The sequence below is a fragment of the Trichoplusia ni genome, chromosome 27 (genome assembly GCF_003590095.1).
Source record: "Trichoplusia ni isolate ovarian cell line Hi5 chromosome 27, tn1, whole genome shotgun sequence".
Lineage (NCBI taxonomy): Eukaryota > Metazoa > Arthropoda > Insecta > Lepidoptera > Noctuidae > Trichoplusia > Trichoplusia ni.
The window spans coordinates 2,609,262-2,629,319 of NC_039504.1; the positions used below are offsets into that span (position 1 = coordinate 2,609,262).

General features: G+C 34.2%; 1 protein-coding gene across 1 annotated transcript; it reads left to right on the plus strand.

The window, feature by feature from the left end:
• The first annotated feature begins 934 nt into the window (after positions 1-934).
• LOC113505911 (spondin-1-like) lies at positions 935-15,725 on the plus strand. Its single transcript, XM_026888784.1, has 7 exons — positions 935-1,628; positions 12,018-12,229; positions 12,511-12,615; positions 12,815-12,994; positions 14,507-14,781; positions 15,022-15,167; positions 15,509-15,725. The coding sequence occupies exons 1-7, from the start codon at positions 1,439-1,441 to the stop codon at positions 15,700-15,702; spliced, it is 1,302 nt and encodes a 433-aa protein (XP_026744585.1). The 5' UTR covers positions 935-1,438; the 3' UTR covers positions 15,703-15,725.
• Positions 15,726-20,058: the final 4,333 nt, after the last annotated feature.

Below are 20,058 nucleotides of genomic sequence, written 5' to 3' on the forward strand. Positions count from 1 at the left end.
TTGCACTTTTTATTATTTTAAAGCGTTTGACTTAAGAACACACTGCGTACATAGATTAAGTGGCAAGATCATAACACTTCTTTTTATGAACAACGAAATATCCAAAACAACTCTATCTTAAATTGAGTATTCAAGGAAACAACATTGCTAGTACTAAATGAGAGCCCAATACAAGCCCAGTTTTATTTCAGTTTGAATCCTAGAACATTTCGTAGGGACTCTATAGACAAAGTTTCAAGCGCATAATTTTGAAGTTTTTATTATTCCACTTGAACTGGGACGTACCCACTTTGTCTGAATAAAAGTTTGAATCGGTATAAAGAATGTTGTAGTTTTATGTTTATTTGTGCTCATGTTACGTGACTTCGTGATTTAAAGAGTTCTGCGAAACGAGAAATTGCTGAACGTGATGGTTGTGATCGAATTTTGTTTTTATTGGCTTGTGGATTGTTAGTTAAAAAAATATTTGAAAATGTTAAACCAAGGTACAAAGAATGATCAAGTATGACAATTAACAGAGAGACTACACAGAATACAACCACACAAGATAAGTATTTTTTTCATTTGTTTTACCTATCTATCACAAGCATAAGAGTCATTTAACAGTAATAAGTACACGTATACTGACCTAAAACTAAACCGACCTAAAAACAACATATAATCTATATTTATTCAATCAAAGTCAAGTGCCTCAACACCACGTAAAATAAATACCTACGCCGTTCAACTTATGTAACGAAAAATCCTTTGATAGCGGTCCTCTATCAATCAATCAAGTGGACACTCGGGACGGGTTAGCACCGCGTTTAAGAAGAACCGCGCCACCTGCGACCCTACATAACCAACTTATTGATGAATTTACAGCATTACATTTTATACGAAAGGTTTCTTTTATTCTTAGGTACACGATAAATTTATATTGGAACGCGGAAGGTATGTCCATGTTTTCTGGGAGAATGTAGAGATATTTAATTTTGACTCAAAGATTTGAGGATTTTCTGAACATTAAACTTAATAAAGAGAGAGTCATACGTGTGGTGCATCAACTCCTTTCTAGTGCTGCGCAAACTTCATTTTGAGAGGAGGTGATATACTGTTAGAACGATTAATGAATGATGATTTTATCGTACTAGATTATAAATATACTTATTACCTAGCTCTTTCTAATAAACACAGCATTCTGTTTATTCTCACAAAACACACTGTTTGTGACTTATAAAAATAAACGAAATGAGATGCACAAGTCAGTGGCTCGTGCGTACAGATCGTCGCCAATGTGTTTATTTCTGTCCGCTAAGGAACGGGAATCCAAAATAGAAAAGTCCACCGCATCTCTCCGGAGAAGTAACACGCACGGAAACTGAGCATTTAAGATTAATTTCAACGAAATTTAAATCAATTTAAATTTAAAGATTACTTCGACAGTGCGCGTCAGTTCATGATGGCGGTTCGATTACAAATGACCGCCATCTTGTTTTTGGTGATAGCGTTGTTTGATTTGGCGGTAGGTTGTGACGTGAACGATGTGGCTGTATACAAAGTGTCGTTGCGTATGTTGTGGAGTGAGGAGAGGTTTCCAAAGGACTACCCGCAAAATCGACCGAAGGCTCAGTGGTCACAAACATTTGGTAAGACACAATTATTATTATGAACCTGTTTATCTTAAAAATTACACAATTGACTCATAATAGTTATTTGAAAAACCAATAGGTCTTAATCAAAATGTTGTGTTTTGTTTCCATAACATAATACAGCTCTTTTGATTTTTTATTTTATTTGAGAATCAGTGTAGTTGACCTATGTCGCTCTGTTTTTATTGCCCTAAAAATTAAACAAGAGAATTAAAAAGCTAGTATTTATTTTTATAAGACAGCTTTGATAAAACAACTCATTTGTTTTAGAATAAATTGTCCCTCTGACAAAATGTTTATACATTTTTATGAGCCATCAACATTTAATTATGTATTAACGAGTATCAGGAACAAAACAGAACGAAATTCTGTTAACAAATGAATACGAAAAAGTTAGTATTTAGTGAAGTGTGAGTCCTATCATATCGCAATAAATATATATTATGGCATATGAGACAGTGATACAAACGATCATTTTATCCGTATAACAAATAAATAACATTAATAAGCTTATCGGATTATTTAGGAGTGTCCTACTTATGGAAAGATTATGTTCAAGGAGAAAATGGTAATTGCTATTATTTTCTGTTATGAAGACATTAGTGTTTGGTGAATGAATGCTTAAGTTTTTCGCTTTCTTGGCGTTGTTATAGTAATAATATTAATATTATTAAAAGTGATGTCACAAAAACACAGAGAGACTAGGATTTGGAATAAATGAGATAAATAAAAGGCACAGTCGAGATTTCTTTAATCTATACATATAATAAAATTGTAGAAAAGTGAAAACTGTACATTGAATATTTTTAAAAAAGAATAATTGCAGGGTGGTCTACGAACGATTCCGAAGCAGAAAATATAATTTTTGGAATTTTTGTCTGTTTGTCTGTTTGTCTGTTTGTCTGTTTGTCTGTATGTATGTCCGGAAAGATCTCGGAAAGTACTGGATAGATTTGATTCAAATTTTCAGAGAATATCAACAAGAGGTCCGGTCAACATACTTTTTACTTATTATCTCGCTTTTCGTTACAGGGGGTGAGCAGGAGCCTTTTATATCTATAAACAAATATCAAATTATCTCATAAACTACTGAATATATTTCATTCAAATTTTGCATGAACCTTATCGTACACATGATACAACAAATATACAAAAACCATAACGCTACTATGCAGGGGGCATGAGCAGTAAAGTTTTAAATTTTTGGAGTCACCCGTAACATCGTGTAATACAACTATGAGGTGTATTTTCACCCCATTGAGTAGTAAGCAGCACGGTGATCAATTTACACAAAAAAAACATCACGGTATTTATCTTAAGACTTTTGGCAGAGCAATAAAAGGATTTTTCGAAAATAAATCATTTTCACAAAATTAGTCATTTTATTCTCTTTCAAGTCTGATATAGGCCTACCACGACTGTCTCACAAGTAAAATAAAAGAAACATAAACTAATACGTTTTTTTTTTATGCAATTGTTACCGTAATCGGTACATTCTTGAAAGAAAGAAACTTAAATTATTTTTATTTTTATTGATGTACTAAAATTACTCAAGTTCAAATGTAGATTGCCGTAATATGATTTTGTATTTATTTACGATAGTTGTATATACCTATGTCTTCAAGATCAAAACATTCGTAGTGACACTCAACCCAAAGTTGCATGTAGTTCACATTGATCTTATCTATAAATATGCAACAATAAATTACTGAACGACACAGTTAATTATTACCTTGGTTCATCTGTAACAACTAGCAACAAAAATATAAACATTCAAACAAAAAAAAGGCCTTTCAAACAATGAAATAATGTTTTCTTAAATTTGCAACATTACATAGGACAAAAGTAAGTACAAAAAGTAAAGACACAAAAGTATTTCGGATAAAAAAGCCCAGCAAACTTGCGTAAACTGCATAATAGGTATGCAATATGAAAGATCTGTACGACCAAAGCTATCAATGAATAAGACCGTACGCTAGACGGTTTTTGACATTATGTATCTATCGATAGAACAATGTCCACTGATACCTGATTTTTCAACATTTTAACGATTTGATCGGTCTACATCCGCCATTACAGAGACCGCACACGTGGTCATCATCATTCCCCTGCCCTTATCCCAATTATTTTATTTGGGGTCGGCGCAACATGTCATTTTCTTCCACACCTTCCTATCGGCCGTCATCTCACAAGGAACACTCTTTACAGCCATATCGTCTTTCACACAATCCATCCATCGTTTCTTTGGTCGTCCTCTTCCCCTATATCCATCCACATCCATGCTTAACGCCTTCCTTACCACATGATTTTCATTCCTCCGCATAACATGCCCATACCATGACAGCCGGTTACCACGTAGTTTCTCTGTAACCGGTGCCACTTTCAAACTTCCCCTTATATACTCATTTATTACTCTATCCGCTCCCGTAACACCACACGTGGTCCTTCCAAAAAATCCTTTAACAATTTTTTGTAATCTCTACTTATTTAAAATTTTCTTCTTTCGTAGCCTGGTAAAAACAGGGGAAGGAACGAGACAGAATGAGTTTCTGAGATCCCAAAGCTAAGCCGACGAGGATTAGGAACATATTTTTGGAAATTTCCCCAATAAGGCCAATAATAGCGTGTAGCTATCAGCACTTACATCCGTCATACAACGTCTGGAAAATTCATTTTGGTTGTCGGTATCGACAGCGTAACCTCACAACCAACCTCATGTAGTCTTTATTTAAGTTCCATTTATGCAGTAGGGATGACGGTATTTTACTTCAATGATCGTCAGGTAGGTTAACGAATAAAATACGTATATTTTCTTTGTAAATTAGTACAGTAAATAGAACTCATGCACATGAAGTCACTTTTATGTTCATATTTTGCTTTGTTGTACACATATCCTATACTTTAGATTTTTGTCATTGTCAATTTAAAAAAAAGGGGTGCCTGATAGTTTTTTTTTATTATCACGCTATTTATTTATCAGCAATTTAAAGGCAAATCATGATCAAAACACCAGGGGGTCAAGATAACACGTTTCCCACCTTTTTTATTTTAGAAATAGTCCAAATGTTTGTGAGGAAGATCAGTTTTAATATTAAGAGGGCAATCAAACGTGTTTCAGGAAACCGTTTATCTGGGCGCAATTTTGCAAAATCTTATATCTTCTGAAACTATATAAAATCCACAGTTACCGAGCCCGACTCTCACTTCACCAGCTCCGTCCACAAAAATAATTTGACATCTTCTTTATATCGTCAGAAAACATCGTGTGTGAAAATAACAACTGTCTGGCTATCACTGTTCCTGAGAAACAGCCAGGTGACAGACTGACGAACGGACACCGGGTCCTCAGTAATATGGTTCTGATTTACCTCTTTGGTTACAGTACAATAATAATTTTATGATAGGTACCTCATAATCACTGTTATAATCTGTCTAGCAATTTCAGGTGTAGGCCGTCCCAAGAACAGACGTGCTCGAAAATCATAACCCACCCAATTAGAAAATGGAAAACCCTTGAAAGTAAAACATTTTTAGCAGAAGTGCTAAGACTGAATGTATAACTCAGTCTTAGCACTTCTGTTATTTTTTCCTACTTGCACCTCCCCCCCCCCCCATTTTTAACATGTCTAAACGAACACTCGCACATAATTCACGTTTAAATTAAAATAGTTCAATTCGTTCGGAAGCTATGATGTCACAGACAGACAGACAGGCAGGCAGATATGTCAAAGTTATAAACCCCTCTTTTTGGGATTAAATAAGAAAAATTCATTAAAACAGCTCTGAAATATTTGACACCAGGATAGTATCGTAAACGATGAAATGTGTTTGATTCAAACATTTGATAGTCTTTTTGGGCCGCTCAAGATTAATTATATGTAACTTAGAAATAAAAAAGCAAGCTTAAAATATAAAAAGTGTTTCATTTTCAATATTGCATTACATTTTTGAGATGATCGTTATTATTAAACTTCATAGTTTTTCACATCTTGAGAATCACGCAGACAAAGTCGCGGGCAACAGCTAGTAGTCAATGAAATTTGAGTCAAATTACTATAAATAATATTCTCCTTTTTGTAAATTCAAAAGAGTTGACAAATAGTGTATTTATGTTTTTTTTAACGTACATGTTTAGATATATACCTGCATTGTTATCTTAAACTACAATAGTGTGGACAAAAACAATTAAATAAATCCGTCGAAAAGACAAAAGGAAAACAAAAGGGGAAACTAAAAACAAGTTTCGTTTTATCTGAACGTTTAACTGACGTTTTGCGGTTTGGCTCGTCTAAGATAACTCGGTATTTATTTGTTCGCCCGTCAAGCTTCGTTCAAACTAAATGTATAGTCGTCTACATGCTGCGAGCGGTTTAACGTGGTATATTCTCACATTGTAGATATATCTGAGTATATATACTTGTTGCCTCTTAACGTTCAAACGGCTAAACTGATTTCGATGAATTTTGGTATGGAGGTAAGTTTTTATTCGATTTTGTAGGAAAAGAATTAATTTTCAAAGGAGCTTAAAGTTCTTGTAGCAATCACCAATATCAAGGCAGGTAATTTCAATATTTCACACTCTCTTGCTCTTCTAGATGTTACTCCTGGGCAATTGCTTACGAAAACACTACAGTTTCACGCGCTAACGCTAAAGCTCCAATGCATTGAATTGACATGTCAAAATTACGTCGTTTATCTTAAAGTTGACATTCAAACAATTAACTTCTTTTCTATTTGAATGCGATCAATCATTGTACAAGTTGTACAAGTTGAGATAACACTATGCGAAGTAGAGTTACAACTCTGTTTCACAAAATAATTGCAATATTATTAATGTCACAGTTTCGGTAGATAAGGTTTCTTATATGCTTCCAATCGGCAGCTGGTTATATGTCTGGTATGAACGCACCCTGACAAAAGAGATGCGATCTTATCAGACGTTGCTTTCACAATCCTAGTGACGTCATTGTTTCTTTACACACGTATTTGTTGCTTGTTTACCCGCTCAGACCACATGTTAGTGGTTATTTTTATAGCTTTTATTGCAGAGCAGTAAGGTCCATTTGTTTACAGTTTGTACATTTATTATTAACCCCTTGTTTGTAGATCGTACATCTTCATATTTTCATTTTAGAAAGGTCACTTGAAATCAATCATTTGAAATTCATGAGAAAATACTGCGTTTATAGTTATTACACGTGATTGATGTAATCATATCTTTCCTCTTCGTCGTTGAAACTAAATATTTATAAACAAAATTATCTACATACCAAAAAATATTTAAAACTAAGCTTACTTAAATGTAATATTTCGTAACTCTCTTTGGGAAGTTAAGGCATTTTCTTATTGCTTTGTTCTCAAGGCTACAACGTAACATACACAGTAACATATATTAGATAAATAGTAAGCCTTACATCAGCCACAACATTACCTATATTCTCACAGTTAATACCCTTATCAGTTGACTTCTCAAAGCTCCCAACAATGTACAATCCGCTAAGTCGACTGACAAACCGAACAAAGAACAAAGTCCTTTAGTTACACCACATTGTACCGAAGAAAACGCAAAAAGGTTTTATTAAAACTGAAAACTCAAAGAATACATTTTATGTCTTTCAAACCGTGACCAGAAAACTAAGTTGTCTCCATTATGTTATGAAAGTAAAAGATATTGAATTATCTGCGAGAGGGTATAAATCTCTAGTACTGGTATTTGAAAGGCATTTGTCCTTTTTTTGGCATCGAAAAAAATCCTTTTGTCTGTTTTCAATCAAAGAGGGGATGGTCTAGGGTTGGCACTTGACGTGATACAAGGATATAAAATCTTGTTAGAGCTGTGGAGCTTTTCATATTCACAGATTGAAAGTTAAAAGGGTATGTTTTATGGCGATGCCTTTTTAGCACGTGATATGAAAACTGCTTGATTAAAATCCGGAATATGACATCTGAAGGATGCTTATTTTGTCATATATTTTATGTCGTTCTAGTGTAGGTAAAGTATCTTTGTAGTGTTTGATTTATTTTCTTATCTCTATTTTTAAAACAATTTATATAATTATGCTATTATCGATTTTACCACTAAGTCTACGAACAAGGAACATTAACGCATTCATTTTCTTTTCCTAATTTTGAGTAAAATTATTTTTAAGAGACAATAATTTCGTCAACCCTAGCTAGTGGTAAAACATCGGATATACTTTACGACACATTTAATAAACACATAGTCAAACATATGCTCCGTAAACAATGTAGTATTTCCAAGAAAAACTGCCTTCAAGGGTGAGTCAAGTTACGTCAGAGGAGTAACGGGCGGCTTAAAACTATGACACTTGCTTGTAACTGTGTTTGTACATTAACCATACGAAAAAGAAGAGAAGTATCCTATTCTATATATAGGTACATATATTGCAACTAAGATATATTTGCTATATGTAATACCTATGCATTTACAAGTAGGTATACAAATTTTCTCGACACATTTTGAAAAAAATCGTAAATACAGGACTACACAAAATTTACAAACACTGTTATTTGTAGAAAATTTTAATGTTACCGATGTTAATTTAATAGCAGAGTGTTCGAGAACAATTTTCGTGGTATTCTATTTAGCCTATAGGCTAGGCAGCACAAACAAAGCTAAATACTATTTGTGACTTCATGGAACGGCTTAGGGGGAACTTTGATACTATTCTGCGAAACTGGAAATCGTAGTGAAGAGCTCTGTATTCAATGTAAGTGGTATAGCCACTACCTTTAGTTTAATGAAAATGTATAGTGGGTCAAATTAGTAAAGGATTTTATATTTATTAGTTAAAATGAGATTATACCCATACGTTACAGAGTGGGTTCTTGTAACAGTCCTCTATTCGTCAATTAACCACTTACGTTATGATGAATCTTAAATTTTACTTATTTTGAAAGAGGTTTTGTATGAAATTGAAAAGTATCAACAAAATTACGATCTAAGATTCCTACTGTCTAGAATTGGCTTACGGTCGCCTGCTTATGAACTTGTAATAAGTTTCTGTATTTCTGTTTTGAAATTCTGAAAAATATTTTAACACAGACGTCACGTTTTAAACAAAATAAGATTGGAAAACATTAAATTCTGTACAGAATAGTTTTAGTTCACGTAAAGTTAACCGATCCAGTACAATTTATAAAACTTATAACCGTGAACTTCTGTAGCTATCTCCTGCAAGAACTTAAATTCACAACTTTAGCACTTAAACATAAGTTAGACGCTCCAGATATTTTAAGAAAGCTTTTGTAGTATTAGTGGGTATTATAATGAAGTACCGTGACTTGGAGAGTTGGACTGTCGAATTCATACTAGGTATTAAATACGCGTACTTGGTGATATTAAATTTAAAACAGTTTTTTGACACTTTCCTTACATTTATACATCTATTGACTGCGCGGATAGCCGAGTGGTTGAGGCCACCACGCCGAACCCACTGTGCGCGTTATGTCACGAGGGACATGATTCGATCCCCGCGAAGAACAAGCATTTGTGTGATCCACGAATGCTTGTTCTGAGTTTGTGCATGTGATTTATATGTTTGTAAAATCCCCGCAACACAAGAATTGAATTCCTTACTGCGTGAATAGTTTTCTAAAGAAAGAAAATATATCAATTATCCAGGAAATGGACCAATTACAAATAATAATCATTTTATTTTCCATCACAATTCATATCTAAAAAGATCTGAACTGAGTCATCTGAATCTCAGCGTAATAAAATGGAACTAGTCTAAATATTACGCAAACTTTTTAACGTCCATAGTCTCTATTTGTGTCTGGGTTTTATAAGAACTTCTAAATATAAACAGTTGAATGAACTCGTTTTGTTTTTATTAAGTTCTCCGTATTTTCCACGCTGATCCAGTTTCGATTAAAGTTAATTAAGATTTATGAGGTCATTAGAAGTCTTTATAGTTATTCCAGAGTACTGGAGTAAATATCGGGTTTATTAAAAGTAATACGATGCAAGATTTATATGTTTATAGGGTTCGGTAGCCGGAAGGTGTCAGACGGTTAAACATTTTCAAGATGATATATTTCAACAGACAGAGCTATAACACCTTAGACAAATATCACTAATTGTTCCAGTCATATTTTTTTATGGGTGACGAATAAGTTGGTCACTATAAATTTAAATGTCACCCAACCAATGTTTTTCTGTAGCTTATTTGTACGGATCCCTCAGTGTCGCGAGTCCAACTCGCACTTTCAAGGAATCTGATTTAAAAAAAAACGAATGTAGTTAATTTATTGTGATTGATATAATATTCAGATTTTGGTACCGACTATTACATAAAGCCATGAATTATCTCCAACTATTTATGTAGGTCGCATACCCCATTCATCACTGCATATCCTGGGTAGCAAAGAGCAAGAATATAAAGAACAATATTAACAAATTGGGATATTGTTTTTGTTTTACGTTGTATCAGGAACGATACAAGCTGACGACTGGCGCTTGCATAACCTATTTATGAAAGTGCACTCTTATATTTAGCTGACACAGTTACCGAAAATATATTTTCATGAAGCAGCCAATAGGTAGTTATACCCTTTGATTATAACGTTGATGATACCGGTAATCAATAAGGGAAAATATTTGTAAAAAAAGAAATAAGATTTAAGACTGAAAAGAGGATGAATTTAAAAAGTTTTGATTCAAAAGTGATATTGGACTTTATAAGGACAACATGTTGGCAACATTGTACTCATTAAATGTTTGTTTTTGATTTCGATATTCTCCCAAAACGTTCACACTGTATTTCGAACGTCGCTAATATAATTTAACCCTTAAGTACAACAGGTTCATTAATCACCATTCTATATTCATTTGCCGACCGATTACCCAGTCACCCGAATTTCCCTTCCCTTTTCAAATCCATAAAATATACTAGTAACATAAAGATAATTCACTTGAATCCACTCATAAATAATTCACAATTCTGCCTATTGATAATTTCAAACGATGACTATCAAGTAATTATAATAAAATTTACATAACCATGCTTAGAAAATGTTGTATTTGCATATCTTACTCCGCTTGTTTCTAAGTAAATGGCCTATAAAATGTTTCGATAGAGACTAAGGTAAGGGCTAAACGGCTATTCTGGAAATGCAAATAAGTTTTAATTGAATTCTTTTATATTTATTTCGTTTTTGTAATTTTTTATTTGTTCTTTTGCGTTTTTATAACTTTTTTTCTTTACACAGTTATTTTTTTATTTTTTTCTTCTTTTAATGGTAAGTCAAACGTTGCATCGGTTAACATTAATTCCGACGATGCCTATTAATCTTTATAGAAATGTGTAATACTTATCTCCGAGTACAGATATATATAGACCCCCTATACCTATACAAGAAGGAAAACACAAAAATACAGAATAAAGCCGTCAACATGGAATAGCATACCATTATTTGTACCATGAAATCACATATACCCAGTATACTCCCGATAATAAATTCAAAATTAAATCACGCATAACATCCTCACATATTCACGAATAATAATTGAATGTGTTAATTCAATCTCCACAATCAATATTGAACGGAAAGCGTCTGAGAATAACTGGAGAGATGTAACGACGCCTCGATGGACCGCTTCCTTAGAACCGTTCACGTTAAATTTAACTTGATATACTACATGCGAATATCGTCTGTAACAGTAAATTGTGCTCAATAAATAGCTGTATATCACGTTATAGTGGGGAGGCTATTGGACCTTCGAATTCAGTGGAATTGGTAGAGTTCTAGGTATTTGTGGTTCAAGGAATAGCACACCTTACGTGGTTTGTCGGTCTTCAGTAATGATTACGTAGAAACATTTAGTTTTAGTATCTAGACTAAATCTTAATACTAGAAATAGGTTTTAGGCTGGAGTATAAAAATATGATTTTATCTATACTAATATTATAAAGAGGAAAACTTTGTATATTTCTATTGAATAGGCTCAAAAACTACTGAACGGATTTCAAAATTTCTTTTACCATTACTTAGAGGGAATCTTCCGAATCCGTATAGGCTTTATTTTATCCCGGAAAATAAGCTTAAAAAATAAATGTCCACCCGTGCGAAGCCGGGGCAGGTCGCTAGTGTTAAATATAATAATTGCATTAAGGGTAACACAAGTGATCACTTCGCAAGGTTTACAAGTCTATGACTTCTATCACTGCTTTACTCTATCGTAAAAATCATCATCAGCCCATATTCGTCCACTACTGGACCTAGGCATCCCGAACTACACGCCATCGAGATCTATCTTTTGCATCTAGCTCCTGCCACTCATCTAAAAGTAAAACTTATAAACATTTATGGATAACTCCACAAATGAGAAAGTGGAAAGACTTAAATAAAATCTGCTTTTAGGTCAATCTCACACTGGTAACTTCAGCCTCTTCCACGTGGGGGATGTAGCCAAGCCGTCTGTTCGTGCCTTCTCCCAATATGGAAAGATCGATGACCTCGTGAAGGAAGGTGATGAAGACATGCACGTCTACGACCAGTTCTCAGCATCAGCCGTCGGAGCTGGTACCGGGAGTACTGAGAACATGGTGTTCGTTGATGGTGGACATAGTTTTGTAAGTAAAAGGGTTATTTTTGGATACTTCGATGAAGCGGTTAAGAAAATGGCACTTAGCCTTACTGCTAAAAATACTACTAATGCTCGAAGTAAGACTTTAGCATTCATAGAAGTCAGTCATAGCGCGGCGGTGTGTCTTCCACAACTACTGCAATCGCACTTGTAGGTCAAAACTGAATTTAGTTAATGTATTATGCTTGAATATTCTATTGAGCAGTATTAATGAGTTCGAAGTAACCGATATAAATTAAATAAATTGTCCTGTCTTTTGTTTTCCAGATATCACTAATGTGCCGCATGATTCCATCACCAGATTGGTTCGTTGGTCTCGATAGTGTCAATCTATGCGTAGACTCTTCATGGGTGGACCAAATCACACTAGATGTAAGTAAACTCTATAAGCAATAACTGTTTCCAAGATATTTCAATTATGAGGAAAATATCAATCGATATTTTCCATTTCAGGAAAAAGTTACGTTAGAACCAAGGTTCCAATTATAACTGAATCTTCTTCTATAAGTCTGACTTCAGTGCTAGTTAAATGGCTAAAGTGAGATCTGTAAACAGCTTCCTTCTTCAACAGCTGGAGCCTCTAGACGCAGGAGCGGCAAGTGGCCTGACATTCACAGCGCCGCGCTGGGAGACCACTCCTCCAGACCCAGTGAGGAGGCACAAGCCGAGGGTCCCTGATCATCCTGCGGCTGGTTTTTATTACCCACAGCTGAGAGACCTGCCGGCTATCGCTCAAGTGGAGTTGACTAAGGTAAGTGATTCATTAGTTTTGACAATAATATTATCGAAGTGGCTTGTGACTGCGGTGTCTACTAATCTGCTTCAAAAAGGCCAATATATATCCCCATTGCCAAATTTACATTTATGAAATTTCTCAGAAAGCTTATCAGCTAAGTCAGCAGAAAAAAAATAGTCCAAGTATAATTTTGCAGCTAAAAGCATCTTATTTATAAATAGACTCAAAGAACATGCACTTAAAGAGGACTTGCTCGACAATACAATTTTACTCTGAAATTAAACGTCGCACAAGATCTTAGATAGTCAGTTTTATTCACCGCTATTTATTCCAGACAACAATTGGATGGACTAGAATTGTTAGTGATAAGATTATAAGGGTCGCCTGCGGTGTAGCATCGAGGTCAACAAGAAACACTCTAATTACATTACAGAGTTATCCCTTACATCCGAACATCCCTACTAAATGCCTGAGTTTCCTTACCATTTTGTCTGTATAATGCGGGGCCTTCATGGTTAGTTAACTCCTGCGAATAATTGACATTAACATTACACGTGTGCACAAAAACTGTTTGGAGAATTTATAAGTTATAATTTTCAACTATAACTATAATTTATAATTGCTTGAATTTACAGCATGAAGGAAGCGGCGTTATGTTATAACTAGCTGTTGCCCGCGACTTCGTCCCCGTGGGTAGAAGATATAAGTTATGATTTATACCTGCCCTGTTTTTTTCACATTTTCCATTGTATCTTCGCTCCTATTAGTGGCAGCGTGATGGTTTATAGCCTAAAGCCTTCCTCGATGAATGGTCTATTCAACACAAAAAGAATTCTTCAATTTGAACCAGTAGTTCCTGAGATTAGCGCGTTCAAAAAAACAAACTCTTCAGCTTTATATATTAGTATAGAAGTATAGATATAGATTATGTTAATATATGTACATGATAGCATTATACAGGCCATCGGGTAACACTGATACGTAAGTGCTTTAAAGTGTTTAATCAAATCATCCTGTTACATCCTGTGGCCGTAGTTTTATAGTTGCCGACAGATAGGGGTGGAAACCAGAGGGTGTATGGATAAATGACGATAAATACATTATAATTAATAATTTGCTTTCAGTAGTAGTCTGTTAAAAGGGTTATAATTTTAGTGTAATGTAAAAATAAAATGAATGAAATTCTTTTGAATAGAACTTTTGTGGTGAATAAGGATACTTTAAAATGTTGATCGATCGTGATTACTAGCTCCAGGTCAAATGATATCACATTTCATTCTTACAGATAACGATTTTCAGGGTGCTCTATCATATTTTAAAGGATTAAAGTCCTCAATTTCACGTCCACAAAACCGCTAGCAAGCTATCGTTAACGTATAAAATCGCAGTTACATCTTTGAAATGGCCATTAGCAATGCTATTCAGGAAACTGGACCGCGACCACACATATTCTGAAAATAAGGAATCATTAAAGAAGAAACAATTTCTTAAGAAAAAAATGTTGAGATGTTTTTTAATATTTTGCAGGTAAAAGAATATTCAACAAAGGAACTAAACGACTTAGCAAGAAGAGAACTTTTACAAATGCTGAGAGAGAAAAATAAAAAGAAGGGATTACCACGAAAAGATGCTGAAATGACTGAAAATGTAGATTCTGTAGATGATGATGATGAACATAACCCGGTTACTGCTAGAAGTTCTATAGAAACCCTTAAAGATTTAGAAGAAGATCCTGTCGGTACTCCAAGATCAAATGCACCAGAGAACTACGTTGTTGTTGTTACAAACCCCCCGACAACTACGTAAGTAACAATGTGTGTGGAATATTATTATATTAGGCATATTACAATTCTGTTGGTTAAGAGTGCTTTTTACACGAGACAAGCAAAATACATGATGCTATGGAAGTTATACCACATATGAAAAATACATTATTGACTATTATAATTATTCAGCGGTGATTTTATGAATTTCCAAAAACATCTAACAAATTTTGAATTGTACGTTGGTGTAGTCTGGATGATTTCCGTTTTATTTTCCAGGACTACCGAAAAGGAATTCGAAGATGAACTAAAGAACATGGATGACGTCGTGTTAGCTGTAGCGCACGGCCGGAAGCTGGGGCTCCACAAACATCTGCCGAGACACTTTAGGTCGCGCCTGCATCATGCCGTCAACAGGATCCAACGTCAGTATAAGAACAAATCCTATTACTTGTATAAATGGAAGATTCAATTATGGGGACGAAATAATCAGCTGACACATTAAAATTAAAAATTGTACGAAATTAAAATTGTAATAGGACATACATTCTTAAATGTGAAAAACCATCTACAAGGGTTTTTTACATTAATTACAATTTTTTTTTACGATAAGTAAAAATTTAACAGAATTGAAAATCTAGACTTAGTTTTAAATAACATAGTTAATAGTATAGGTTAGATTTTGACTAAAACCTAACCTAACCTCTATAAAGGAATTTAAAGGTCCTTATACTAGTCTACTAATTAATTATTATATGATCTTCAGCCAACGACTGCCTGGTGTCAGAATGGAGTGCCTGGTCTCCCTGCTCGGCGACCTGCGGCTTCGGCGACAAGCTAAGAAGCAGAAGTGTGCTGCGTCAGAAGAAAGATGGCGGCCGCGACTGTCCGAAACTGACGGAAAGGAAACATTGCGGCAATGTCAACTCTTGTGCTCATATAGACTATTTTGAATGGTAATCAAATAAATTGATGGTTCTTTTTGTGTGTGTCTTATTTTGCCTATTTTTAATTAAAATACTGACTGGTAGGAAAATAAATGTGAAAGTATATAAGACAAAGGTAGAGTCGTCTTATTGCTAAAAGATAGTCATATTAGATCTTCAGCAATTCTTAAATTCTTAAATATGGTAAGAGCCAAAACTGCTGACAGCGACATTTTAAATATTTAAATACATTCTTATAAGAGAAAGATGAAATTAACGGAAACAAAATAATATAATTATAACATAATTTACCTCAAAATCAAATTGCAACTAATAACCTTTTAATTGCCTACTCAAATAGTAAATATAGACACATCATTTCGTTGTATCCACACGAACGAATGTCCATCCGAAATGTACATACAAATTAACTAAAATTCAGAGCAGCACTTTATTATTAAATAATTAATTTTAATCATACAGAACGGTGCAAAAACCTCTAGTTTACTTGTCGTAAAGGGGAGCCACTTTATAGAGGTCTGGTTGTGTCAATAAAAGACCGAGCACTGTACAGCGAGATTACAATATAAAATATTTAATAGGACACTGACCAGAGAATATTTCTCAGGTGACGTGATGAACAGCTTTCAGTTTAATTAAAAGTTTTGTAGGCGGAAGTGTTATGGTACCCGCGGTGTGAACCTTGCCGCGTTTTATCGACGGTAGAGGGTAGATCAATGGGTTTAAAAATGAAAAGGTCTTGTCCGTAAGTTACATAATTAAAGAATGTAACAATTTTTTTTCTACAATATATGTACAACAAAAACTTTAAAGTACATATTATGTGATAAAGAAATGTTCCCCAACGTTAACCACATCTAGTCTCAAACTAATTAAATATTGTATTATGAGTAGAAGACAACTGCTAAACATACTTATATATTTCTAAATATATACATAATACAGATAAATTACATGCAGATATAGAACAAATAGTCGTGCTCATAACACAAACATTTTCCCTGGATGGGTATGGAATCCACGACCTCCGGTATAGCAGTCAGCGCCACTAACCTCTAGACCAACAGGCCAGTCATACATCTATATTAGGTTAAGGAATAGAGTTTATAAATAGGTAATTAAAATGTGTCAATAATATTTGTACATTCCACTAAGCTTCGCGTAATACGAAGTAATAAAACAATTCCAATCAAAGCAACTGTTACTGTTCGAAAAATATAATACATTAAATGTTAAATTACTTGCTTGGAGGTCGTAAACTGTGTGGTTGTCTCGTCTATGGCATAACCCGGGTCACCCGATCGTCGGGTAAGTCGTAACTCTCTAGAATATTGCGTGGCAATTCCTAACTTTATATTTTTACTAGCTGTTGCCCGCGACTTCGTCTGCGTGGTTAGAAGATATAAGTTATGACTTTTTCTTCGCTCCTATTGGTCGCAGCGTGATGATATACATATAGCCTAAAACCTCCCTCGATTAATGGTATATTCAACACAAAAATATTTTTTCAATTTGAACCGGTAGTTTCTGAGATTAGCGCGTTCAAACAAACAATCAAACAAACAATTAGTACATACATAGTATATACATAGTAATTAGAATATATATAGTACAATTAGTATATAGATGCCAACGATATCTTCGCTACGTTTCATCGATTTTTAATTTCTCGCGCGGAGATTTTAATATTACGATAACTCATTACCTATTAACATTTTTGGCGATTTTGTTCTATATTACATGCATAATATATCTAACTTATTTATTTGGATAAGGATTAATACTGTATTGTTAAAAAGAGGTTCGTAAGTAACCAATAATTTTACTGTATTAAGAAAACACATAAAAATGGTTATTGTGGGTTATCCTTGGAAGATAGACATATACCACCGCGGACTTTTTTGTAGATCTATTAAAGAGGTACAAACCCGCCATACACTGTTTTGTTGTAACTCAAAAGGTTTTGGCAGCGTTCTCGATGAAAGCTCTCGAATGGCTTAATTTTTTCCGACATGTTTAACTAATATCGCTGTAATATCGTCAGTTTACACAAAACCTAAACTTATTATACACTAAAACCTTCCTCAAGAACTGCTCTATCTATCGTTGAAAACCGCATAAAAATCCGTTCAGTACTTTTCTAGTTTATCGCGAACAGACAGACAGACAGACAAACAGACGCGGCGGGGGACTTTGTTTTATAATATGTAAGGATTAGTTTAATAATTTCCGTGTTCACTTATTTTGGGATAGAGTAGATTTTCATTAAGTATTGATCTATTTACTGTTGTAATTCTCTACGGCACCATTTAAAAAAAAACGGCTACAAGTTAGTTTAAGTAGTTAGAAACAAAAAAAGAAAGCTGTTATGTCAAAATTTGGAGATGGTACTTTGTAAACAATGACGGACTAAAAATTTTAATTTTAATTACATGGAATGATGATGTCACCGAAATCTTTAAGTTGACAAAAACGATAAAATAAAAAAATATTCGGTTTCAACGCGAACTGGAAGTAAAGATAGTTCATTCGTGAGTAGTTTGTTACGATTTCCAAGTTGTTTTTTCTAATTCTCATCTATCTTTAAGCCTGTGTGCTTAAATAATAGTTAAGATTGTAACTTATTTTTCTACAAACAAGTTTCATTGACGAGATGACGGAGAACGCTTCAGAGAAATGTAATATAGTTGTCTCAAATGGTAGAGAACTCTAGGTTACGGTCATAAACTGGTGTAGTACATGCTTGGCTCCTGCATGATGTAGACTTGAAGGAGGTCGTAACCTCTTCTACTATGGAACAAAGTTGTTCTTGAATGAATGACTTTCTTACTAGCATAAGCGAAGGTTATAGAGGAATAATATTGATAAATAAATAAAATTTTTTTTTTCTAATAGCAGGGTTCAGCTGGTGCTAAAAGTTCAATTGAATTTTCAACAATCTCTTTAAAAATATAAAGCAAAAATAGACGACCTAATGTCAACGCAAGTTGTTCATAGCATGTCTATGGGACATGGGATCTTATTTTTAGTAAATTAACCAGATCGAATATACCTAGAAAAAATGTTTAAATTAATCTATTTGACTGCAAACATAAACGCCGCAAGGATAAAACAGAAACAAAAATCTGCCATCAGCAAGAAGCAACAAAACGACAGAACCATCGAATCGAAATTAGAAATCGATTCCGAATCAGAAACTAAAAACAGAAATCGCGCTAATGTAGCGGAAAAATATAAAGAAAACAAATGAACGGAGAAAATATACCAATAAGTGGAGAGAAACATCAGCATCACGATCTTGTCCGACTCTTAAAATCGTATGTTGTCGATTATGAGGTAGGGGCGCAAAGGGCAGTAAAATTGTTACCCTGCGGATCGAACTGACACCACATCAGTATTCCGCCTGTGATCTCCTCAAAATCAAGGAGTATGTGATTCGATTTCTATACAGCCAATGTAAGTTTATAGAGCTGGGTTTGTATGATAAGAATAGTTTTCTTTTAGTTAAGGCAAGCGAAGAAAGGCCGGGAAATATGACATTTTACAAAGAAGTAATCGATTTCCTCTTTATAGTGACGCTTCACAGTGAGCAAATACACAAAGACCTTTAAGGAGATACTTCATTATGGCTCTCAAACGTTTCCAAAAAAAAATTTATCTTCAAGTAGGTACGATTTCATGAAATAATTAAATCAAAAATTAATCAAAATAATTTGTTTTGTAGTGTCTTACTTATATTGCTCTTACCTACTGCTGCCTACCTCTAATTAAACCAAAATTCTTCTTAGGGAAAATAAAAGTGGTTTTAAAGTTAGTCATTGAGCTTCAACAGCTCTATAGAGATATCTTGTTCACTCAATCGGAAACATCAATTGAGTGTCTCACCGCGAGTTACATACTAAATACGGACCTCCTTGCCTTTGCTGCACTGTCTTGTCAAAACAAGTCACCAATTATTGCGGTTATTTAGATACAGCTCTAAAACTTACAGCTTAGTATGTCTCTGAAAATTTGGATAAATCATCAATTAATCACTACTTGCCAATTTGATTATTTTAAGTACATATTTTTACGAGTTCTGAATGGTACCTGATAGGTAGACAGTTGACATTTTTACAGATGGTGTACACAAACAGCAAATACTTCAAATAAAGACCGAAGTTAAGCAACTGCTAAATAATACGGACATGAATTTGTCGGTACATACCCTCAAATTTATTAGGCTATTTATACGGAACCCGCTGTGTCGCGAGTCCGACTCCAACTTGACTGTTTTTTACTTAATTTTGTTTTTATTTATGAATAAACGCACTGTTAAAAAAGCTGATGAAAAAGCCCAAACCAGATCTTATACAACAAAAAAGAACGC